The 26,796-nt window shown below is 40.7% G+C and overlaps 1 protein-coding gene across 7 annotated transcripts in view; it reads right to left on the minus strand.

The window, feature by feature from the left end:
• Positions 1–26,796, minus strand: part of ST7 (suppression of tumorigenicity 7) — a 151,742-nt gene that overhangs the window by 65,007 nt on the left and 59,939 nt on the right. For 3 of the 7 annotated variants that reach the window (XM_056340894.1, XM_056340889.1, XM_056340891.1), the window contains exons 2-3: positions 6,674–6,756; positions 530–610 (exon numbers count right to left, since the gene is read on the minus strand). In XM_056340894.1, the coding sequence (XP_056196869.1) occupies positions 530–610; positions 6,674–6,756 (164 nt within the window). Of the gene's footprint in view, positions 1–529; positions 616–6,673; positions 6,757–26,796 lie in introns of those variants that run through there. The other 4 variants (XM_056340896.1, XM_056340890.1, XM_056340892.1 and 1 more) reach the window with 2 other exon arrangements.

Below are 26,796 nucleotides of genomic sequence, written 5' to 3' on the forward strand. Positions count from 1 at the left end.
TTTACATATATATTAATTACTTCAAACAATGGCATTAAAGCTCATAAATTGTTTAAGGCAGCTCTGAAAAATATTAGCAATGTTGAGTGAATCCAATGCCAGGAGACATCAGCCAGATCATACAGTCTCTTAGAAATTAAAGCCATAAATCATCATCATAATAAGCCTTTGCTTGGAGTCATTTGTTCGGGGTGTATGAGAAGGTAATCTGTAATCTGGTACTGAAGTCAAAACAATACATTCTCTCCCACAATTTCTGCAACTTTCTCAGACAGCGTCAGCTGTTTTGAAACCTGATTTCTATAAATCAAATTTGATTTCTAACTGTACCAGCCAGTTTGAAAGCAATGTAAAGTCAACAAGCTTTTGACGGTTCAGCAAATGAGAGATCATCTGGCAGAGTAATAGCTGACTATGAGGATTAATTACCCATTGAAAGAGATCTTGATCAGAGAGGAAATTAAAAGGAAAGATAATTTCTGCACCACTTCTGAAAGAAAAGGCCACCTCATTTCTGTCATATACATACAGTGGGAAGGGAGCTCATCTTCACAGACCTTGTCCCCTTCACAGCAGTGTAAAACTTCTCTGGGATCTTTCTAGTTGGTGCCTGTGCTTTGAAATCAGAAAAGGGTCAAAGATCTCCAAACCCTCAAGGGATCTTTGAAACCATTATGTCCACAAAGGCCAAGTTAAAACCCTGTTCTGAATGTTTCCAGCTTTGTGTATTTAGAAAGCCCAATCTAGAATTTTTACTTTTTAATCTGGTATAGATAATGCTTAACGTAAGAGTATTTGATTTTGGAAAATCCTTACTGATAATTTCATGGCTATAAAAAACCAACTTGTAGGTGACAAATATATTTGGGTTGAGAGCTGGTTAATCATGCATAAGTCTTCTTAATACATTTCAGATACTTGCTTTGGACTTTTTTTTTTTGCTTTTGCTTCTCTGTGCAGGTACTTCGCTGCCCCTGTGCAATGAAAACATTAGTCATTCCCCTTCTTATCTCTGCTCTTGCAGACAGACAATCCCAGATTTTATTTCTCTCTGTAGCAACAAATCTATTCTGCATCATTTTGATATCTGATCTTCCTGCCTGTTTTTTCAGAACAGATATTCCATCATAAATGCATCAATTCACAAGGGATGATTTTGATAGTAATTCTCACTAAACCAAGTACTGATGTCTACCAGCGATCTGAATTATGCTTTTCTGTCTATCACATTTGAGACAGGCATCCTCTCTTACAGCGAACACCCTCTGTAGTCCTCTTCTAGTGTGAGTGCATTGAGCCTTCAACAGAAGCACTAAAGTTGCCAGCAACTTCCACAGCTCCAAGTTCTCATTCAGCTTTGTAATTAGGGTTCCACATCTCAGAGGAGTAAGATTTGGAGCGCTCTTCTAATATAAGGGGTGGTTAACAACCGATCTAATGGATATAAATAAAACTTACTCTCTTGAGGAACAGGATAACGATAGCACAACTTGATTCCATGGTTAAGCCTATTTGATACATAAAACAGGACCACAGCACAGGTTTGGCAGGCTCAGTCATTTGTGATGTTTTTTTGCTAGCACGCTGCCTGGCCTGTGCCAACTCTCCCAGGCAATGACTGGGCGTGCTCTAGGGACAGCACAGCCCAGGGACTGTTCCTAGGAGAAAGTATAGAAAAGATCATCCTGTTTCGGTAGGCAAGTGTTTATCCGTATGGGTGTGATTATACAATGCTACTTGCCTTCTGACAAAGCAAGCCCCTGGTCTGTTTTATTTTAGCTGTTAGGGGTAGCCAGTGACTCAAGCAGATCCTCCTGTCCTGCTCAGCTTAGTTCTAGGAAACAGTACACCTCTGACCACGCTCTCAGTGTTTTTACCAACAGTCTTGAAGGCTATGCAGCCCCCTTCCTTCTGGATGAAATGCACCCATTTAGCATCCTCTTAGACTGCTGCTGGTTACCGAACCCCCACTTGTCTTAACTCAAGGAGTCAGCATGAGAAGATACATGCAGTGCTAACAAGCAGCTTGTTAAAAATAAATAGCTATTTGCTTACACTTCATCTACCTCTGGAAATACAAAAATGGGAAAGAAAATAACATATTGCCTGGCCTAAGTATAGTACTTCTCTCAAATTAGAGCCCAGCTACTTATGGTAACTCTTTCTTATCTGTGGACTGGCTTACAGCCTGCCTTCCTACAGACCCCTTCCTCTTTCATCTGCTCCTTGGCAAGTGTTTCCAGTTTCTTAGAACTTCCTATAAGGATTCTGCCCTCTCTGACCTGTCAGCCTCCACTGAGCAGAGCAGAAACTTTGAACAATTGCCACGTATCGCTTTTCAGCCACCAAAGATTGTGCCTGCACAATTGTCTTACCTTTCTGGAGCCTGTGGCAACACCCAGAACTCAGTCACCTTTCTGCCCCTCTGCAGCAGGCTACACAGAGGTATTGAAACAAGCAGAACAACTAATATCTACAGAGAATAAGACAGGTCCCTTCTGTGTTATTCAAGTCTCTCACAGACTTCCTGGACTGGTACCATTGGTTACCAAAGGCTGGGACTCTCGCATACTATACATTTACTTGAGTAGTAGCAGACAACCCAGCTGCTCAGTGCTAGCCAGTACGTAGACTCAGCACTCATGCTCCACCTCCATAGACTGGCTTTCTAATCCTTCTCTCAGAAAGACCTGGTATTTGTGCATTGCAGAATGTTTCTCATGGTGTAGCAGAAAACTCTTATTATTGTCCCAAGCTCTGCAGTAGAATCACGAGGCATTCCTGGTGGAGATTGAAGACTGGGGTTCACTTCTGCCTGTACTTTGTTAGAACGAAGACTCCATCAGTTTGTAGAGCAAATATCACGCACACTTGCTAACCAACTTTCACTCTGGTGATAACTGTATGTTAAATACATGGCCTTATTTGCAAATCTCAGTGGCATTTACACAGTTCCAGTTCACAGCATTTACTGGACATCAGTTGTGTTTCATGACAGTTTTATTACCCTACCTGTGGAAAACCTTAGCCTCTCAAACACCGAATACAATGCAGCTCATTGTGTTCTGTGAGACAGAACCCTGTTTTTTACTGGATTAAAAGTAATTGTGGTGGAACCAAGTTTGCAATACAATATTTCTAATGGAGCCTGGGATTTAATTTGGTTCCTGTTTTTGATTTTTGCCAAAAATAGTGCAGATAAATTGAACACATGCTAAATTGTTCATTTTAAACTATGTTAGTCAAGTAATTCTTGAGAATGCTTGAGACAGAAAAGTATTTCCTGTACTGTTCTAAGCTATCCCGAAAAGAAAAAAGGTCTGAAATCCTTGCTTCATTTAAGTCACATTGCCTACAGCAAGGCCAGAATTTTACCTAAAGAATGAAAACAAAGTAAGAGACAAAATAAGATGGGAGAGTAGTGTTTTGCAAAGGAGTCCCGTAGCATGCAATTGCCCAAAGCTGAACTCTGCAGTCATTGCTTCACAACCCAAACATGAAATAGGAAAAGCATTCACTTTCTCATTGGTTACCACACTTCTGAAATGATGGAATTTTCCATCATTTCATAACCTGCAGTTCTGTGATTTCTCCTTCTGATTAGGAATTGCAGCCAGCTGATAATGGAAAGAAATCTGCCAGACCATATGGTGGAAAATTCCAAGGAATATTAGTACATCTAGTCTGGAAAATACCCAAGCAATGTAGATATGACAATAGAATGTTTATTTTATGAGAGAGTTTCACTTAATACCATGTAACAGGTGAATGTGTAGTAATGCGGGCAATACAGCATGTTACCGGGCCATTGGTAAACAGCAAGATTAATAAGAATAATTAATCTGAAGCACAATTGGGCTAGTGACAGGCTAGCACTACCTCACTAGAACTTACTCAGCTGTCTTTCCTGATACATGGTCTGTTCAACTTGCAGGTTCTTCTCTCCTTGACTGTGTCTGCTGAGTTCCTTTTCCATCATCCAGTTGACAGACCACATGTTCCTCTCAGCACAGACACCAGTCCCTAAAATCTAGGGTTCCTGGCTGTTACCTTCCTGGCCTATGTATCCTTTGCACACTTAGGATGATGGCATAGGAACAGCAGGCAACAACTGATAGCAGTAGTGAAGGTCCACAAAAAAGTCTTTCAATCTTCTTTCAGTCTGTGTCTACACCTCCATCACCTCACTGTTCCTTCAGCTTGTTCATAATGGACTTTGTCATGCAGCATTTAGTGATTTTTTTTCCAGTTAAGTCTAATCTCTTCCTGGGAGGCTTCTAATGCTGCCCTTTTGCCCCTTCCTCGTATCACAGTCTTGAATACTCCTTGCCACTTCCTTCTTGTACTTTCCATCAAAGTACAGCACTCAGAAATGTCTTGCTCGCAAGTCTCCTGCTGAGCTTGCTCCTCAGAAATTACCTTCGTGACTACAGTATAAAATCTACCTACATTTGCAATCATGCACAGAATTAGTTACAGAATCTACAGAATCTACAGATTCTAATCTAACAGAATTGGACACAGAATTCAGTCACAGATAATTTAGTCTCTCTTCAGGGTACTTTGCTCCACTTTGATTCTGTAAGGTATTTCCATAGGGCACAAACTGTGTTTTTCTTGCAACCTCCTCCCACTGCCTTCACTCTAACAACAAATCTGGAATTGTGCTTGTGGGACCCATGTTATTTCTGTCATTCCTTCTCATCTTGATGGTGGGGTCCAGCCTTTCAAACATTTCTTCTTTCTGGCTGACAGTACTGAATGTAACATTCAGTATTTTCCTCCCATGCATTTGAGTAAGTTGTGCTGAACCGAATCCAAGTCTTACAGGTCTGGCTTCTGTTCATATTCTGAAAGATCTGCTGGTGTCTCTGAAGCTCCATCCTGTGCTTTGAGGATCAAACCATATGAGAATGAAGAATGCCCAAGGTGCAGACATTAAGTAATTGCCTTCTGCTAGCTACAAGGAAACCTCAGAACAAGGCACAGCAGCAGTGCACCTGATGCTTTATACCTGGCATCATCTAAGTGATGAGAGTCTCACAGGCATTCAGGAGTCAAGGACACCATTTCTTTGTCTACATCAACTACAGGCAATGTGTAAGTGAGAGGTGTGCGTTTCCCACACCAAACTGATAAAGTTTAATTAGGAACCTAGTTTCTTTCGAGTTTCTCTGAGGTCAGTAGATCCGAGGCGATGTGACCAAGCACCTAGCCATGTCTCTCTCTTTCCACTTACCGTTACTGTAACTACACTCCTACACAATTGGTCTCATTGGTCTCCCAATTACATGCCTAGTTTGGTATGGTGAGGAGGGTCTTCAGCTTGTATCCAGCATATTTTAAATGTGTACAACTTGTTTTTAGACAAGGACCTAAGACAGATTGAACAAACAAGACTAAAACAAAGAACTCCTCCCTCAGAAGGGGAAGTGCAGAGGGAGGTGCTGATGTCTTCTCCCTGATATCCAGTGATACGAAGCATGGGAATGGTTCAAAGCTGTACCAGGGGAGGTTTACAGTGGACATTAGGAAGCATTTAGTTACTAAAAGGGTGGTCATACACCGGAACAGACTTCCTAGAGAGGTGATCGGTGACCCAAGCCTAGCAGTGTTTAAGAGGCATTTGGACAATACCCTTGACAACATGCTCTAACTTGGTCAGCCCGGACTTAGTCAGGGAGTTGGATTAGATGATCATTCTCTTCTCTTCTCTTCTCTTTTCTTCTCTTCTCTGTTCTCTCATCTAATCCTATCCTATCCTATCCTATCCTATCCTATCCTATCCTATCCTATCCTATCCTATCCTATCCTATCCTATCCTATCCTATCCTATCCTATCCTATCCTATCCTATCCTATCCTATCCTATCCTATCCTATCCTACCCTATCCACGTAAGTAGAAAGCCAGCTGTCAGCAGTGAGGAGACAAAACAGCCCAGTATAACACCCTACATATACCATGCAGATTCTTAGATTTTTTTACCTCTGTTTGTTTTTATGAAGACTGAATAAAATCCAGAACAAATGCTCTGCTTTGGACTCCTGCATTGTGATGGTATTATGATTCATTCCACTGCATTGATTTGCACAATGAAGCCCTTGGGGATTACATATGGGAGGAGGGTTTTTTAAATGATTTAAAAATACTCTTCAGACCTTTAAGTAAATAGGCAGATATGTACCTGAAAGATTTTGAAAGTGAAGATCTGAAATAATTAGCTCTTGGAATCTTGGCACCAGAACTGGGTTCGTTGCTAACATTCTGCTCGCTGTTTCTCTGGTAAGTCCTGCTGTAACTTTCTAAAAGGACCATGCTAAGCTGAGATAGTTGGTACCTCTCTTCTTTTTACTGGCCTTTTTATTTCTGTAGTACTTGTCAATAGAAATACCAAACATGCAACCACTTGCTATGAATTACTATAGGGCTGTTAGTGGGGCACGCTGTCTTTCAAGACTTGTTTTATTCAGAGGCATAGCACTGGAACATTTTCTATCTTTTTTTTTGTTGTTCCCACGGAAAAAGTACAAATAAAGAAATACAAATTTCATACTGCAGAAAGGCAAGTTTAAGGAAAAAAAAAAAGACACCTATTAATCTGGATAAAGCCTGAAATGCCATTCTGGATAATGAAATCAATTTTTAAAGTGATATAATATATCTAGTACTTACCAAAATAAGTCCCGAGATTAGTGAGGAAGTGCCTGTCAGGGCAACATAGAACTTGGGGGTTAATGTGTTCAAAAACATACTCACTGAAAAAGAAAAGAGAGGAAACCATGAGTACAAGAGCAGGACATATTCTCCCAACTGCTTTTCAACTACAGGTAAGTTATTACCTGAATTTTGATATAAAAGACAGTTTAAAAAACATCCTGTCCCATCTGCCTAACCTCTGATAAAGCACAGCATTAGATTGCCACATGCAGAATTCTGTTTTCACAACCGAGTCAATCCCAAGGCATTGGAAAACAGTTGTACACACTTTTGGGTCTTCCCTATTCCAGTCAGCACTCCACTGACACCAAATTCAGGATTCCCCATGATATATGGAAGACATTTTATTATCTGCCTTTGCTAGTCTGTTGCAGTTAGAAATCTTAGGCGTTGATCACAATGTCCTGCATTCAACATTGTCTCAACATCCTGTATGACCTCAGTGAAACTATCTGGACAATTTTTTTAAAGCCTTTTACTTCTCATTACCTTGGTTCCTTACTGATAAAGTAGAAGATAACAGCATTTCCCTAACTCATTGCACTGCATCAAAGTTAGTGGACCACTCAGTATGCCCACAGTGAATAAATTCATAAAACAGATTAGGACCTAACTGGCTTTCTGATAATTAGGAGTGAAAATCATGGTAGCTGTCCAGCTTATCTGAAATCTAGGGCAGAAGCAAAGCCAGACAAACCGCAAGGAATGGCAATTCCATCTGTATGGGTTTCTGGAAATTAAAAGAGCTTTTCTAGTCATATACTGTTTTGGAAGCTGCTTAGAGAATCACCAGGTAATTGTGCTCAGCCTCCCACAGAAAATCCCTATGACTTTAAGAGAATAAAATAATGTTTTTAATAGGTTTTGGATCACTCTACAGAAGCTACTAGAGAGAATTGAAGCTCTTCCACTAAATTCTAGGTGTTTAAAGAAAACCCTCAACTTCCCGTCACCTCCATCTTCCACAAATTACAACATTCTGTGTTAAACTACATGGACAGTTAGAACATCTTCTGTAAAAAAATCTACTAGTCTCATCCTTAACCAGTGCCGAAGTATTACTCATACATATATACATATATGTATATACACACACATATATTTGTATATATACATGCATCCATGACTCAAGAGGGAGCTGACAACAGTTAGCAGGTAAATTTAAAAGTCTTGTAGCAGACTACCAGTCATTACAAAATGCTGATGAAAGACCTGGATATGTAGGTGGAAGGCCCTCAGTTCATTCTGTTCCCTTTAGAAATTACACTTACTGAAATTAAATAATATGGAGCCAAAGAATGAAGAGAAGACAACAGCAGCAGGATACAAATCATCAAACATATGATTAATTTTCCATGACCAGTAAAACAGAAAATTGTTTTCCAGAAATGCATCACTAAAAGAGATTGAAAGCCTTCAATTCAGCTGCTTTGTTTGGGTTTTGGCTGCATATTTTTGACATTTTTTTCTTGGAAAAGCCATAAACTGTTAAAATGGAAGTGTCATTTTCTGCTCCACTGGAGTGGCATCAAGCTTCAAGCTGATATAGTAAAGAAATGGTTTGGTAGGTTTTAATTCCATAGTACATTTTCTTTCACAAATGAGCTGGATGCTAGATTCTCAGCTAGTGTAAATCAGTACAATATTGCCAATTTTACTGATTTATGTCAGCTCCGGCTCAATAGTTGGGATTTTCCCACATCTTTTTTTTTCCTTCCTCCTTTCCTCCCTCCCTCCCTCCCTCTCTCTTTTTTGCTCTTTTCTTTCCTTCCTTCCTTCCTACCTTCCTTCCTCCCTCCCTTCCTTCCTTTCTTTCCTTTCTTCCCTGCTTTCTCCAGCCTCTATACTGGCTAGGAAGAAGAATGGAGAGACTGAAATAGCTTTGGCTTCTACCAGACACCATCAGTCCTTTACAAGAAACATTCCTCATTCTGGAATGCAAATGTAAGCCAAAGACACAGTCAAACTACGTCACTGGGGAAATTTCAGACCCTCAGTGAAATTACTTCATCTGCTTAGGTCAGGATATTCCTGAGAGAGAATATGGTATGATGGGACATAGATGTCCATGTCCCCCATGTAGCACAGTGCTGTTGCAGTGCCAACAATAAGATGAAAAGTGAAGCAGCTGGAGATGTTACAGAAGTGCTTTCTCCATGGAATGCTGGAATTTTTCCTATTAAACTGAAAAAAAATTTCCCATTACCCTGGAAGAAATTTGATTTCCAAAGCTGTGAAGCCACCTCAGTCTCCTGTGTTTCAGAAGATTCCACATGACAATATCCATTGAATAAGAATATAGTCTATTTGCTTTAAATCTCTAATGTCTGTTTCACTAAGAAATGCTGCAAAGAGAACAAAGTTTCTCAAGCAGTGATCAATCGTTATCATTACTTATCATTACTGACTGCCATCAATAAAATTGGCTTTGGGAAATACATCCCCATTTGGAAGAGCCCTCTCAACAAATTAGCTCCATGGACCTCATCAATGGAGTAGAATGACTGAGGCTCTTAAAGAATGCTGTCAGCTTTATCACCACTCCTCTACAAGCAATGTATACTGATTTTATAGACAAATTCTGGGATTTCAGCGGAGACAGGATTTTATTTATCTGTCATTTACACCACTGCTACTACTTTGTTTGCATGCATACTGGTGCTCCTTCATGCTCTTTACTACAGGCTGCTACAATTCTTCACTTTCACAGCTTAGTCATGGAACTGGCAAGGTAAACAGGTATGGTGCTGGATGCTTTTAGATTGTATGGGCTGGACTCCCAGCTGCGTGGAACAGCTCAGTACATTTGCTACAGCTGCACTCAACTACCAGAGCTGCTTACATGGACTGTATCTTCCTAATTCTTTTCCCATCTTTATCCCACTCATTAAATATAAGAATCTTGTGTCCCATTACGAAAATTATCAACTTCTGCCAATTATTAACTACTCTCCCAGTCCCTCTGTCTACGTAAATATTTTTAACAAAAGCAAACACTTTCTAATAGGAAACACATCCCCAAAACAGTAAAACTAAGCACTGGAGGATCTGTGGTCAGACTATTTTTATTCTGAAGTCAATGAGAATTCATTGTTTCAATGGAAACTACATTAAGGCCTAGTTCTCATAATACTAACCCAAAAGTAAAAATTAAACCACTTTTGGGTTATCTGATCTATGTCATTATCCAAAAGAGAACATTTCTTTACATTCAGCATTCTCACACTGGAGAAATCATTATTATATTCAGTATCTCTGTCCTGTAGTGGACTCAGGTTTCCTTCAGTGTGCTGCAGTAAACTAGAGCCATTAGATAACGCTAAATGCCCATCTGCCTCCATTTGGATAGCATTATGTTTCTCCTCTATTTCCATTTGATGAAGTAGCAGGACTGAGACGCAGAGTTTTCCGAGAAATGACAGCTGAAGATACTCAGAGAAGATGACTGCAGAACAAATAAGCCAAGCAGAATCACCACTGAAAGGTGGTACTGTATGTCCTTTTTCTGAATTCGTAACACGCCAGTGTATACCTAATTATTTCTGTCCACAAAGGGAAGATGATGCAGCTATTCAGCTTGGAGTGTCATCTCTTGTCTGTAACTTGGTAGGACTTAAACAGGGCAACTAATGAGTATCTAGAGAAAGAAACCTGCTTGATGTTCCTACAGTGCCAACTCTTCTAAAATTACTGTCAAATCCCAATTATTTCCACAGGCTTTTGACGACCAATGATTTATTTTAGGTGTGTTAGTAGAGATGATGGAAGACAGTACGGCCTGTTTTGTTTTGTTTTGGGTTTTTTTTAAGAAAACCAGCATGACCTATAAATGCTGTCTAAACAAGACAAGCATGTCTGCTTATGAGAGGCTCCTGGCCTTACAAATGTCTACCCCCTCTTTCTTCCCTTCTGTTTATTGCTTTCATTTTAATCATGCTTGAATCATCCACAGGAAGGCACAATTTACATTTCCAAAGGTGCCTAAGTTACATGGGCAAAGAATTCTATCCTATTGTATAGTATCTACGGACGGACTCTTACTTCATTGTTAACTGTGTATGCTCACAGAGATGAATTTACATCCTATTCAATTAATGCCAGACAAGGTAAAAAAGCACGTAAGTCATGTTTAATATTCCCTGTTGAGGCTGATCAAAAGAGGTGATTGAAATGTTCTTGAAAGCTGATCCCATTTCATTCCGTTATATATATTATTCACTGCCAATACTCGTGATTCATTCTGAAAACGGGAATAAACAAGAGAAGAAAATCCAGATATTTTTCAAGCAAGAAAACCCTCAGATAATGTAAAATCTGTCACTCAAGGTGACAAAACACTATGTCGCTTTACAAATTTCTTCAGGGAGTTGAGGCATTCAGATTTCAAGCATGTGAGGAACCACACTAGCAGGGAAATCCTGGGGTTAAACTGCTCAAAGTATCATTGTGCTGCTGTATCGGTTAATTACATTAGAGGAACATTAGGGGAGGGAGCACTGCAAACTACCTACTATTCCCACATGTGGATCTACTAAAATGAGAGCCCCGTTACCTACTTCTGAATGTGAGGCTATGTAGCTTGCACAGTACAGTGCAAATAGAAAAATTAATAGCAATGGTACATAAATCATATACACAAACAGATCAAGCAAGGACAGGACCACATCATTTATGGCACTTCTAAGAGGAAATATAATTCCCTGAACAGAACATTGTCTTAAAATAGAGATAAAATTACATATATCAACAACTTAGTGTAAATAAAAAGATGCACTGCACAGAATTTAAAAAATCGAACATAAACAATCCAAATATACTGAAATACACATAAAGACACAGGTCTTTTTGTGCCAGTATCTCTACGCTCCTAAGTGAGACAAGGCTTCTGGGTACAGCAGTAACTTTTATAGGAATGTATAGCCAGAAAACATAGAAAAGCTTTTAGTCACAGAGCAATTCTAGTGCATTACTGGTCCTTAAGTGCTAATGGCTACAATACCTGCGTCACTAAGAAGTTTTGCTGCACTTTCTGTCTCCACCCTCCACAATATTTGCTTGGTATGCAGATCAATGCAAATTCTTGTAACACCAGTGCCAAGAGCCCAAATCCTTTAGACAGGTGACAAGCTAAGAAACCTATCGCTGCAGACCTTTGACACAGCAATTCAGCATCTTCTCACTGCACCCATCCATTCAAGCTGGTGTTCAAGCATGGTACAGAGGATGCGGCAGTGACTGGCCTGTTTCACAGGGGGCTTCATCATGGATTAAAGCAGCTCCCTGATTCAAAGTTGCTGCAGCAGTGAAGAACTCTTCTGCCACACTGTCAGCAAAGGCTGCAGATTAAAGTTTAATAAACTTATGTTAATAAATGTATAAACTTCCCCTGAGTACGAAGCGCTGCGTACTCTTGACTTTAATTGAACTATTTATACATAACCTTTTTGAACCCTCAACCCATTCTACATAAGAACGTTAACAATACACTTCAGGAAAAGCATGCTAGGGTCAGGCTGAATATGCATTATGTACTATGGTGTCCTCTAGCTCAATATAAATACAAACCCCATCAGATTTAAAGCTAGCACAGTGCATTATCTCAGGAAAAAAAACCCCAACTTTCACCATTTACCAGGGTTTTCCCTGGGAAGCTACCAAGATTTTTTTTAACTTCTTCAGAGTTCTTGAAGAAATTACCAAAGAAGAGATAAGCATTCAAAAGTTTAAGAATGCGGCGGAGCGAGTTTCATTTTTACTTGTCCCAAATGCTATGCAACTTCCTTCTGTAAGGCCTTTTGTCTAGGTCCATTTTCAAATCTTGAAAAAATTTGTCACTCCGAAATGAACACATGGCCATTCCAGGCAGGAACAGCTGGTGTCTCTGTGCTGCACACAAGGAAATCCAGATGCCCACTCACTTTGTTCAACCACCTACTCTTGTCCTAAGGCTGAATGAGAGTCACATTCCGATGTCTGGAGCCTAAGCTAATGGCCAGTGAAATTGTCTGTTGCTCTCTTCAAATGCTGGATCACAGCCCACGTGAGAGAAAATGGTGATGTGCCAAAAGCTACCTATTATTTCAGATAAATAATTAACTCAGATTAACTACATAGTTAAGCATAATCAATGTTCTGCCCTTACAGATATTTCTAGTTAGTGAAATAGAACTTTCTGGACTAAAGACCACTGCACTCTCTCTTCCATGTTTCCACATCTTAAATGTAGGTTTCCCCTTTCAACGGAGTATCTTTACCAAACCAAAAAGGAGAGCGAGTAGGAACGGTCTGCAGAGAAGTTGTGTATCATGGGAGAGGCTTTCAGCCACAAAGCACAGCCCAAAGAGAAGAAAGAGTGGAAAACAATACAGTGCCAGTTCCACGTCAAAATAATTCAGATTCATTTACTCATAACTGAAAAATAATTTTGAACATTGCACATGATGGCAATAACATTCTCTCCACTTTGTGACCCAGTGGCCCACTAAGCAAATTATGTCCAGCACAGAAAACTGAAACAAATCTTAGCAAATTCAGTCCATCTTTTCCCAAACAACCCTGCCCGAGGATTGCTAGCAAATTCAATTTAAACATTCTCAACATTTTAATGCATTAAGTATCTGAAAGCCAAAGTAACACAATGACCAATGCTGGCCTCCTTTTCAACACCAGGTCTATATTCATGTTATAATGTCCAGAAGTTATCAGATCAGTAAAAATTCTGGCTCAGTCCTAGCAGGAATTAGTCTGTGCTGGTTCTGGAGCTTTTGGGACTTACATGAATACATTGTGTCCTTCAGAATGCATTAACTATTCAGCCTGTTAGACAATAAGATTGCTCATCCCTACTGAGAATAATATACAGGCAAACTTAACTGATAAGAGGCAAGAACCATCACAGAACTGAGGGCAGAAGTATGTACAGGTGAATCAAGGAAAACAGATTTGGAAGAACAAAACCCACTTAGACACTACTGTGACTTGGGAAACAGAAAAGAAAACCAGATTAGAGTTAAGCAAGCATTATACAGCGATGAGTTAAAAGAAAATTAAAAACCGGAATGGTGATAAAAATAACCCGTGCAGAAAGAAGATAGAGACAAGAACAGTAAAAGAAAAAAAAGACACGTAACATGAATGTAAATAAAGGCTATTTTTACTTTAGCAAAAGATGGTTTGTGATTCAGAATTACCTTTTCACTGGGAGAAATAAGACTGCCAACACCGACAACTTAGGTCATTTAGGAAGAGATACTGTCAACAAATTAGTCCCTGGTTCCAAATACAGCCTGAAGCATCGTCTCAAAAACTAAGGCACTCAACACAAGATGTTATTATAGAGTCTTACCCACAGCTATCTTTTCCCAGAATTTCCTGCTAAGGTCAGCTGCTACACCTTCCCCCAGGAACAGGCAGGCTGGATGTAAGGCACAGGAGGCACCATACCCACCCCGAGAAAAACATTCTCTTGTGAATTTAAATGCTAAAAGCAATTTAGGATGGCTCGACTCAAGCACAGTATTTTGCTATTCTGTTGGTCCGAGACCATGACCTTGTGGATTTGGGGAGAATAAAAGTATGGAGGAAAAAAAGATCAACTTTCCCCCATGAAAGCAGCTATTATAATGCAAATCTGCTGCCACACAGTTGCCTCCGCAAAGGGACAGGGACAATTCCTCTTGCTTTCACAATGCAGTGGTAAGATGAGTTAATTACACAGCTCCTGTTAATTGCAGAGCATACGGCATGAACACCACCACTTTCTAATATATTGGCAGCAAAAATCCTGTTTCAAAAAAAACCCCAAAACCCACACAACGTTTCCATTTAAAGAAAACAAGGGAGAAACCATTTCCATGGACCTTACAGCCCTTAGCTGCCAGGGACTGAACTACTCTGCATTTCTTTATGACCATCACAGTGTCCTAATGCTAAAGGCAGACTCCTGGTATCAATATATATAAATGGAAGGGAGGAACTGGGCCAAATAAGAACGAGGCACAAAGAAAAAGCAATGACATATTGAGTAGAGATACTAATATTTGGATTTTTAGAGATGTGGATGTTTAAAATCGGGATGTTGCCTGGTTCTTGGTTCTAGTCAAATTCTCTTGCAACACTTTCAAGCTCACTTCTTCTAAAACCAGGTTGCTTGCGAACTGATTTGAAGCGCTGTCATTATACATGTCTACCCTGAAGATTTTAAAGTTCAGGAAACATATGAGTCCTTGTCTTGATTTTTACTTCAGTGTTGCACCGCCTGAGTAAGTGCTCTCTCAGGTTTGTGATCGGGGATTTCCTTCGCCGTGCAATGCTACAAGGTGTCTTTATAGGCAGAACCAGCCCAGATACTGGAGAGGGCAACTTCATAGTTAGCTTGCGGTTTCCTATTCTAATAACACACATATCAGCATGAGTGTGCATCAGCAATTTCCCCAATGCAAAAGCAGGGGAAATCCTGATGTGATGCTACAGTCAAATGAGGATGTACGTCTCTCAAGTGACTGCAGAGTTATCACCGTGTATGGGCATGCTTTACCTTCTTTTGGATAAACACCTGTAAGAGAAAGCAGGAGTATACCGAGCTCTTCAGAGTACAGCTGTTGCAGTTTTATGAGGTAGATGATTTTAAATCTTCAAGACACACAGCAATTGGGCTCTACTGAAAATCAATAGTAACATATTTCATCACAAAAATGTACCTAAGCATTGAAACAAAATGACCTTATTTCGCACTCTGCACCTCAAAGTGTTCAAATAAATCCATATATAAAAATTATTAACATCAACTAATCACTCATGTAACTGAACTGATATGGCTTTATCCAGTCCGGACAGGCACTGTGAAGTCAAACTATCCCTTACCTTAACTGTTGCTTATTCCGAGGCATTACACAGATTGATGTGGTTTAGCCTTTCAAAGCTGTATTAAAACAAAAGCCAATTACTAAACCTCATTATCTGGAGTCATTTAAGACAATTAATGGCTTTTGTTCCAAGTGCCAGATCAGCATAGTTCTCTCAATGGAACAGCGTAAGTTTTGCTGCCTTCTTTCCTCCAGCATTCAGGGAGGTAACAGCTCCATTAAATCTTTTTGACTTTGGTTCATTAGCTGTCTAAAGAATACCCTAAACTAAAAGTTTGCCACAGTGATTAATTCCAATGCCACAGATAACAAAGGCTAACCCACTCTAGAGAGACAAATCATGCTAAGAGTTTTCACCACCAGCTACTGGCATTCCACGAAAGAGAAAATATCCCACGGGTTCCCATTATCCGGGAACCTCTCTCAGAGGAGCTATTCCCATGCTAAGACAAAAAGAGGCACACGAACAAAGCACTCCCTGCTGCCCTGCAGCTTTCTTTTGTGCCTCCTTTTGTTCCAGGCAGGATTTGATATGAACCCTAAACCTACAGATACCAGCAGTGCTACATCTTCCATCCTTGCTTGTGCATCGCATTCATAGGCATACAAAGATGAGGCCCATCATGCTTTGTGCATTCAAGAAAATCATCTCAGTAATGAAAAAAATTGAGAAAATATGGCTGAATTTTGCATCGACTAAAATTTTTACTATTTTTCAGATATGTATTTTTTTAAATTCTGCAGAAGCATTCTATTCCAAACATTTCTGTTCTAGCCTTGATAGCCTCCCTCTAAGTAGCACATCTATTTTGAGAGTCTCTAAGATGCTAATCTCTTTGCATACACGAAATTGCAAGGTGCTTCTTGGAATAGAGGTGACTGGAAAACATTTTCATAATTAGAGCCAGCAACCTCATGAAAACTCCATGGAGATCTACAATAGCCGATATCATTATCCTGTCATTGAAAAACTCATCTATGGTTCCTACTTAAAAAAACAATAGGGTGTTCATGCCATTTGTCTCCTAGGAGAAATTTCTACCTATGATAAATTTCTATATGAGGCAGGGATTTTTTTCCCCAGTAATTGATGGACTGGCTAATGTGGCACAAAAAGAAGAAGAAAAAAGAATTTTCCATCGAGTGTGATTCATTATTCTGATGTATCTAATAATCAGCTTTCCCCTTGAAAGCATTCTTAAAGCTGAGTGACTCACACAGTAATTGTACCAAATGGAAAAGAAGACAAGTTAAGTAGGTAACTTTTACCTCTCTGCCTCCATTTTGGGGTATTTCAAGGAAAGCACAGCAGCAGGTTTGACAAGTGCTGTATAGTTTCCATCGCCTACCAGTCTCTCGGGACACCCAAAACTTATTAAAATGGAAAAGGCTCTGCAGTAACTCTGTAGACAGAACTGCAATCTGCATTCAGGACCTTACTGATGAGGAGACAAACTCTGGGGGAGAATTTTGCATAATATTTTCAGTAGAGACAGCTCCAGAGAAAGAATTTCCAACCAAATGCATGACAAATGGTGCAGCAGAGGCTGAAGGAGGAGCCCTCTCACACAACCTTACAGAAGTATAGCATGAAGTTAATATATATATACAGAATATACAGAAGTATAGCATGATCGTCTCGTGGCTCGGGTGGTCACCCTGTCCCTCTGAGCAGTGAGTCTCTCTCCGGTGTGATTTCCTCCAAAGGTCTCATGTGTCTGCTAGACAAAATTGGACTGTCTATAGTTTTAAAGCTTGTTTTGTTTTATGAGAAGACAAATAAAATGCCACTTAGACTACCTCATTAACATTAACAATGTTATTTGATTTAGCCTTTGATGAAAGCCCAGGATAAAAGGCAGCACAAGACACCCACTATTTTTCTTGCTGAATATTTGATGGGTTTAACTCCAAACATGAGCCATGGCTGACCTGGCTGAAAACAACTGTGAAATAGCATTCTGTCCAATAGTGTCTTCTTTAATTTTCCTCTCTTCTGTTAAAAATCTTTTCAGAGGTGGGTCCCCTCATGAAGGTAGGAGAGCCTGCAGCAGGAGCGGGGCAGGACTTGCAGGCAGAACTTGGCAGGGCTGCGTTAGCGTCATGGAGAATGGTCACGACCTATCGCAGCAGTCAGGTCGTTCAGAAACACGGCACAAATACGCTAACCCCAGCACTCTGTGTTACTCAATGGCTACTGTCAGATCTCTTTTCCTCTAAAGCCAAACAGCATGGAGAGAGGAGTGAAAAATGGAAGACTAAATTACCCAAATGTAACACACCCGATAGACAAGAAGCTTGTACTAGAAATAACACCTGTGCAGGGCTTAGTAAATAACTTGTGTTCTCACCCCTGTGGTTGAACCAGTCAGAAACTGCATTGGCTCTAACTTCTAATTCAAAGCTGTGTTTGGAAGCTCTGGAAGCTCCCATATTTAGGTCCAGCCTGGAACCTGTGAAAGTAAATGCCCGTTTACCTGTCTGAATTCTCAAGGCGGACATCAAGGAGCTGAAGAGTGCACCCCCACATTTTAGTAAATAACTCCAGGAAAATATTCTGCATGTCACGTCACATCAAACTATAGCTGGATTCCAGATACCATGATGCAGAAAGCAGCTTGGAAAAAAAAGTAATTTTTTTCTCTTTGTGATTAACAGGCTATGTCTTAGGTTTTGCACTGAATTTTGTGCATTGCCCTGTGAGAAAGATACTAAGCTAAAGGGAGGGCATGCCAGAAGCATGGCCATTCAGCAACACTGCCCTTCCCTTCCATGCATCATGCAGACTGGGCGGCTCAAAACCGGCAAGTAACGGCAAGATCCTCTTTGCAAGTTTCCCCCTTTTGAGTTCCTCAAAAATCAGGCCAAGATAGCTCAAATAGAATGTCTGCAATTAGAAACTGGTTTTGAAAGTTTGGGCGGGCAGGCAGTGAATCACCAGGGTGAGACAAACCTCAAGAGCAAAACTTTCCATTCTCCAAGGGTTGGTAAGACCTGAGCACTGAGCAGACCTGGCGACCACCACCTGCACTCATTTGTGAACATGACTGCACACTACTTCACTGCTGCACCTGATGTCCAAAGAAGGCCTTGCTGCAAAAATAGCCCATCAAAATGCTGTATTTTTCTTGCATCTGCTTGTTCCCCTTCCATTCACATTGTTAGTATATCTAGGACTTGTAACCATGGCTATGCTAATTCTCAGATACTGGTGGTTAATTATGATAAGCACTGCGTTGGGATTTTTTTCTGCTGGCCTTTAATTTGACTTGCTCAGATCACTCCGGAAAAATTGTCTTTGAACTTGCCATGTTTTCTGTTAATGCAGTATCAAAAGTTTCTGGTTTTGTTTTGTTTTGTTTTGTTTTTTTCCAGGGGGCAGGGAGGGACACCAACAAAAAGATTCAACAAGTGGGAGACCTCACGTCTACTCCCAGGTTTCCCTACACCTGTAGTGTACACCTAAAAAAAGGCCCTTGAGGAAGAGCAATAGCACTGTGATCTCCAAGTGAGCGGCACGTGGAGCCGATTTCCCTCTGAACACACACATCTGAATAAGCAACTGCTTCAACAGAAAAATCCAGAAGAAAACTTTGAGAATGGCAGAATACCAAAATCAATACAGTGATACATTCGAAGCATGCTCCGGTACAGAAAGCTCAAAGAGGGAACGCAAAATTATTGTGAGAGACTACTTAACTTAATGCTTTTCAAAATGCCACTTGGCTCAGAAACAGAGAGATTCAGAACCTGCTAAGTGTGTTTAAGTGCTTGGAACTGTGGTATTTAAATAACCAAAAAAACACTTACCGCTCATTATTCAAAGCACGCAATACCACTGAAAGAAGGGCAGCTAACTTTCTGGCTAGAAGTGCCCATTAGAAGATGCACTTAGGGATATAGAATACCAGAGCAACACGGAATTTGCAATAGAGTTTGGCTTCTGCTCCCAGTTTCATGGCTGGCTTGCCTGCAAGTCTTTCAACGTAATGTTTTGGGGCCTGGGTTCCCTGCCAGTGCTTTGGGAAGAGACCAAGGTAACATTTTGTGTGCAGAAGAAGCAGAGATCTTTGCACTCAATTTATAGCTCCCACTGCTGGTTTCTTCACTTAAATGTAGCACCTTCCTCAACACTGGCAAAATGAACTGTTCTGGCCTTCTCCAAGGACTGTTTCCTGTAGTGTCACCCTCCAATCCAAGAAGGCGTTACAGAAAATAGTTGATTATATCCAAAGGAAGCGCTTTCCAGTAGACCTGACCTCAAGTCCAGCCCGTCCCAGGACAGCATGGTGGTACACTGTGGTGGTCTGTGAAGCAGACTTGCCTACCGTCATTACATAAAGGGTTGGAATATGAACTAGAGCATGAGAGGGTACGTAAAAGTGATTATACAAAAAAACCCCAACACCCTTTGCAGCCTTAAAAACACCCTACAGCAGAAAAAGTGAAGACTATTATAACCTACTGTGTTGAATTTGGGTCTCCCTGTATTAGGCAACCATTTCTCTATTTTCTTTGTTACTTTTAAAAAAGAAAAATAGCTCCCCAAAGGAGGTTTCTCTGAGCTCTAGCAACATCAGCACTATTAACGAATGGGTCCCTTGAAGAGCTGTTTTTCATATTATACAATTAATATTTCATATGGTGAAGAGCTGCCACTGAGAGAAAGATCCCATATGTTGAAAATAGGAAGCATCATAAGGCAGGGGAATTAAGAAAAAACATCTGGGCTTGTTAAGGCATTGCTGCCTGAAGGACACAGTGTGATGCCCAAATACCTGTGACAGCTCACCAGCAAAGCCAAGCCCAGAGTTGATACTGGCAGCAGAAGCCAAAGGCAGGCGATGCCATTAGGTCTGCAAGCTTGAAATGGTATCAAGAAATGTTGAAATGTTACTATTTTGTAGCCATGTTACAAAAATTTATTTGGCTGACATGCAGTGGGGCAAGATTTCTGCATGAATGCATCAGTAAAGAAATATTAAATTACACTTTCCCAAAAACATTCACAAATTTCTCACTGAAGCATAACACTAAAAAATACATTTACCTGTTTTTCAGAACCCGTAATTTTTTTTTCCCTTTTACAAGTCCTTTCCCCCACAGACATCTAATTTTTAGATTAAATAAATAAATCCAGTCCTCTTTTACCTGGGAGTTATGAACATGGCTTTGTGGGAAAAATGCACCTCTTGAATTTGAAATGTTCTAATAGGTTTTTAGACTTCTCCGAAATGGTGGTTTCCTTCGGCTGAAAAGTGAGACTCCTGAGGAAACTACTCCGGGTTCATTGCTCATGAAGTACACTCCTAATTTGGATAATTAACTAAGTGCCACAGAGTCATTATGTTTTCCCTAAAGCCGAGGGTTTTTTTCTGTAAGAGTTTTCCCAAGTTAATTTAATATTGTCAGTTTTCCCAGCTTAATGTGATACTGCCAAATAGGTAAATCCTTCAGAGATTAGTTAGTCTCAAACCAGAGCTAGGCAGACAACTTGCAGTGTTTTTTGCTGTGATTTTAAATATGTTGCTCTTACTGGTTTTCAAAAACATGGAAACATGTTTAATCCTAGGCGTGATTCCTGCTATGAGGTAAATCACAATAGGAAGGCAAGGGGACGTTGTTTAAAAAAACAAAGTGCTCTCTGCCCCATCTCCCAGTCCCACTGCTGCCAATGCCGTTCAGCTGCAAGAAAATGCTGACGGCATCGATGTATGTCAGGAGAACCAAAGTGCCACAAAATGCCGCTGACATTTTTCCGATACTGAAGTTTTGGGAAATGCAGGCGAATACTATAGAAGCAGCGATGCCAGATGAGCATCACTGACACAAAATTACAAGTAAACATGCATCACAGAAATTCAAATGAATAATTAAAGCAAGCCCTTCTGAGTTACAGCGTGCTGCCTGGGTGTTTGAAAACAAGCCTCCGAGGAGTGGTTAAGGAGAGGCCTCTTCACTGAAGTGGCCCAGGATGTTGTTCTCAGGGGCTAGAGAACCTCCCTGGCATGCAGAGCAGCCATGCCAAGCAGCGCAGCTTGCCTTTAGCTGGGCTGCGAAGGGGAAACAGAATTTTTATCCTGCAGCTTCACACTTAGTTCATATGGAACCAAGTAATTTCTGCCAGATCCTTACTGAAAAGATCAAATAAGCAGAAAAAAGAAAGCAAAATCAAGAAATAAAATGAAACAAGCCTAGGATTCTCTAGTGACAGTCATTAACTGTACCATTTTCTTTCTGTGTAGACCACTGCTGCTTTCCCTGTTTCACTCTGAGCAGACAGATTTTTTTTCCCCATGGTTATACTCTCTTTCTTTGAAATGCTGATCACCAGGAGCACTCCACAGAGCTGACGGGGAAAGCACAGTGGCTCTGCTAGCAGATGGGCTCATTAAGATTTGTTGCTCGAGGCCAGCATCCGTGGAAATGTTAAGTGCTCTCCATACATCAGATTAGCTGAGGTGGTTGCACGGGTCCAGAGGACTGAACTATTTGTTCCCCCACCTCTTCAGGGCACACCTACGGTTTCCAAGTTCATTTCCCTAGCACACCAACTTCCAGCTCATAAGGCCATTTTTACTTTCCTTCATGCTGCAGTAGTTTTAAAGCCTCTTCTTGCCTTCATTTTTGAGATGTGCATCCACTTGCTTGCCTCCATTGCAGCTCCTTCCTCTTCGAGTTGTAGATTCTGGCTGTCATCTAGCTTGATTTAGTTTCAATTTGCAATGTCATTTGAAAAAAGCAGAACAGATCCTCCTGTTCTGTCCTATCTGATCTGCATGCATTTGGGATGGGCTTTGAAAGAAGGAACCAGAGTGCAAAACTTCTGTTTCTGCCAGAAGTAGATAACAGCACCCATATCTGAAGAGTTCAGCAGAAGTGGCTACTTTTCCTTATACAATCTAATCGTAAGGTAAGTAATGATGGGTCAAACGAATAACAAATGCTGATAGGCAAAATCTCTAGTCAAAGTCCCCGCTGACACAGAAAAAATTATTTTTCTTCTCCGAAAATACTTTTGCAAAGCTTTCCCTAAAATCAGATCTCCCTGTAGTTCAGCTGAAAAGGCAGGCAAGAAATTCCAGGAAAGTGGTTGATGAACAAACAGATTGGAAGGAGAAGGGGGAATGATCCGTAAATACAGCCACTTACTTTATTCAAAGGAAGAATATAAAGTTCCTTTGACCTTGAAAGAAAACAACCCTGTTAAAAGGAAACTGTGTCACTGCCAATGGCTCTATTACAAGAATAAAGTCTGTGATTGATCTCTGTACCGCCTGGTGCGACGAAGGCACCATCCATCAGAATACCCCAGGGAGGTGGCATTGGCTGCCCCTTTCACTTTGGGGCAGCACTGCCCCTGTACAACTCCATCCTGCTTTGAAAGAGAGCCCCAAGAAGCTGAAACCAGTAACTGAAAAAGTTGCCACATGCTATCTGCCAAGCCCAGGTGAGGGACAACGCAGGCCCTCCCTGGACAAGGTCCTTTCACGGGAGTGATGCCACCCAGGCAGCACAGCTGGCAGGAGGAGCAGTGCAGGGGGACCCTGCCTTGTAGCAATGGGTTACAGTGCCCTGCCCCCCAAACCCCATGGATGCAGAAATCGCAGATTACTTTTTGTTTACCTTCACTTCTCTCCATCTGTTTGAAAAGGCACGTGCCTGAAGTTTTGACTACTCTTCCTAGATTTTCCAAATGTGTGTTAAATTCCTATGAGTAGTGCCATTTCCCACGCCATCCTGAGAGACGTAGCTCCTCCGGTGCCCTACCAGGGAATCGGAGAGCCACGGTGCTCCTTCTTCATTAGAAAGAACTGAGAAAGAAGTTCAAACCAGTTCAGTGTCAAAGGGCTCAAGGTCTAACTCTGGTCCCTTATCATATGTGTGCGGTATCTTGCCCTGGGCACAGTGCCTTTTGTGCAGGCGAGCTGCCAAGGACGGAGCTGTAGCTGCAGGTTCAGCAGTCACTGCTCGGGGCAAACACAATGGCATGGGGAGTTCATCAATCACACACGCTACACCTTAGGTAGCTTCATTCCTGACTCACGATTCAAAGAGTGAAACAGTAGGATTTATTATAACCCACCTTCTAATGCCAAAAGAGTACTTGTTAAAATATACATTAGAAACCCCCAAATTCACTACTCGCCTTTTTTTTCTTGTTCCTCCAGCTGTCTTTCCCCTTCATCCACTTCTCACTTTCCACGCAGTTTCCCAACTAATCTGTGCTTCAGACGGCCTCCAAGGAGCAGACTTCTAGCCCAGGGGTTTAGTTTTCCATCTCCGATTAACGGTACCGGCAACTCAGCAGCTCAGCCTTTTTGCATAGCACCAAGCAGTCACCCGTACTATTACTTAAGCTGAGGGGTTTCATTTGATTTTTGTTTGCTTGATTCAGCTCAAGAACTGCGCCAAAGCTGTTTGCTCCAGTGGCGAAACCTTCGACAGCTCTACAGCTAGTGATACACACAAGTTACCAAGGGCAGTTGCTCAATGGTTTTCAGGCTCATGACTTCGGGCAGAATTTTCCCCCCTCTTTTTCTGAACCACAAAAAAAGGGATAATTTACTGTCTTGCTTCAAGTTAAAGGGACATTGCCATCCTAAAATAACTTCTTAACAGGCACTTGGGTTTTTTTCTCCCAGTGAACAGAAGAAGATCGTGTTGAGAGCTCTTGGTACTAAATGAAGAAGATAACCTATTTCACTGATGCCAATTTTTTTCCTAATCTGTTTGTCTGTAACCTCTTCTGGATGATTGTTTTCAGCAAGATACTTCCCTATTTTGGCCTTTCATACAACAATAAATGAAAAAAATCTTCCAACAGACTAGACTTCTGTTATCTATCTTGACATAGACATTGTTTTCAATTCATAAGTTACAACATTGTGAAAGCCTGTAAGAAATGACGACAGTCATTATTTTGGTGAGGATTTCCTAAAATGTTAATAAACACCATCTTTTCCACTTGCATCTTTTGACTCAATGCTCAAAGCAGCTAGCAAACAGAAATTAAGACTCTTCCTAATCCTGCAATAATAGCCTAATATGACGCCAATTTCCAAAATGACATGATCAAAGCTAAAGGCACTAAGAGGTGCATGCTGAAACTCTGGATGTCCTTTCTTTGTGCTCATGCTGAATTCTATTTTTAGATTTCTAGTCTGGTCTGAAGCCACTTTCTAAAGTGGGATTAATTGCAGCTGCTGGAGTGCAGCATAATAACAGTGCTTTCTAATATAAAGCTAATAGAAGAATAACTTCTGGATATCTAATAAAAGGAACTTTATTAATGAAGTGACATGTGCAGAAACATGTCCCTTGCAAGGAAATGTGGGACTTGAGGGAACTGCCAGAATACTCCAGTTGTTTTGTTGTCGGTTTTTTTGTCACTTCACAGTACAACATGAAATATCAATGAAAAAACAGCATGCAGGGTATGTTGCCTAGATTTGCAGTACTCGGATCCATGCTTGTCTATCAGGAGAAAGGACTAAAAGCAAGTATAGGGAGAAATGAAGTACAGAAAGATCTTGCCAACCAAAATCTCCCAGTGTTTGCCTAATTACTCATTTTGCTTGTACTAAACACGTTTATAATGCTTTGCAATTTGCCATCATATTTCCATATCCGGTATGTTATTTTGCCCAAGTAAAAAGGGAAAATCCAAGAAAATCTAAACAGATCGCAGTATCTGAATGGACTGAATGACATTTGGTAAAGAATCAGTGAAGTGCCTGTCATCTCTTCCAAATGGTCTCTTCCAGTTAAGTTCAAGTCTCTATTGTATTTTCCACCACCCTTTCGTAAGACTACTAATTCTTCCAGACCTCAACCTCGTTTCTGTCTTCAGGCCATCACTATCAAAAAAGTTCTGCAAACACAATACGGAAGATACCAGAATTGGATGTCTATAAGAAAGCCTCTACAACTCAAAGGAAAAAGGAGCCAGAGTAAGTGACATGACTTCTGCTTTAGAAAGGCTTGCATGACTGGAAACTTCTTCGTTTTTTTCCAGCTGTAGCAACTGGTCTGAGCAGATTATCCCTTCTAATAAATTTTGCTTAGCACTTCAGTGTCCTGTCCATTGTAGATCTCAAACTGCACTGCTAAACAGTGTGCATGAACTTCACATTTTAGAAGGGAAAACACAGAAACAGAGAAAGACTAGTATAAACACTGAGTAGGTGGTTGATCTCAGAAGGGAATCGCAGGGGAAACCCATCTACCCACCTTGAAGCTAGGGGAAGGTTTGCAACTGGCATTAGCAGGACCAGGATTTCATCCTAGCAATCTGATGCCTCTGCCATTTCCCTGGTAGGGTTAACATCTCCACAAAAATCTCATCCAGGTAAAGCCATTTTGCTTATTTTGCCTCCAGAAGGCTGCCATCATAGCAGTAAGCTATGCAGGGGAATAATTAAGTGGCTGTGGCAGGATGCACAGGTCTCGGATGGTATCTTTCCTCTTGCACATCAGTTATGATTAAGTCATATACATGGAACAGAAGAAAGCATCATCTGGGCCTTATTTCTAGGCAATAAAGATCTTAGACCACCCAGAAAGACAGACCTGATAGACAAAAAACCCATCTGTTTCAGAGCTGATTTCATTATTTTGTGCATCTGTTCTGTTCATTTCTTTTGATGCTCATACGCTCTGCTTCACAAGAATCTTTTACTAATGAAATAGTTGTTAAAGAATAATAATTTGCTTGATTGACTACTGTTCTCTGTATTGCTGCCTTTTCTGGATATCTGTCATGCTGCAGATGTTGGGAACAAGCCAGTCACTGCAGGGACTTTTCCGAAGAACCTTACTGAGATGCAAGAGCTCCTTGTTTAAAGAAAGACCTCTTGTGCCACCATGGGAAGACCATCCTTCTGCTCCTTTTTGGGCACTCTTTTTTCCTTATACAATTGTTATGCACTCGTATATAGATTTCTATTATATGATTGATGTGTGAATGCAAGTATGCGCATGTCTCAGTGAAGGAAATCACGAAGACAAAATGGGATAGCTGCAGTTCCCTTCTTTCTTCGTTTGGGTGCCTTCTAGGGTTGGTTTGTTTTTTTTATTTACTACTTTGATGGTCATTTTCACTTCACTTTCCATTTTCCATCACCTACATTCCTGACATTGTCCATCCTAGTGAGGGACAAGGCTCTCTTGATATTGACTGTCTACAGTAATGCTTCAGTGAAAGGAGAGCTA

The sequence above is a fragment of the Falco biarmicus genome, chromosome 5 (assembly GCF_023638135.1).
Source record: "Falco biarmicus isolate bFalBia1 chromosome 5, bFalBia1.pri, whole genome shotgun sequence".
In the NCBI taxonomy this organism is placed as follows: Eukaryota; Metazoa; Chordata; class Aves; order Falconiformes; family Falconidae; genus Falco; species Falco biarmicus.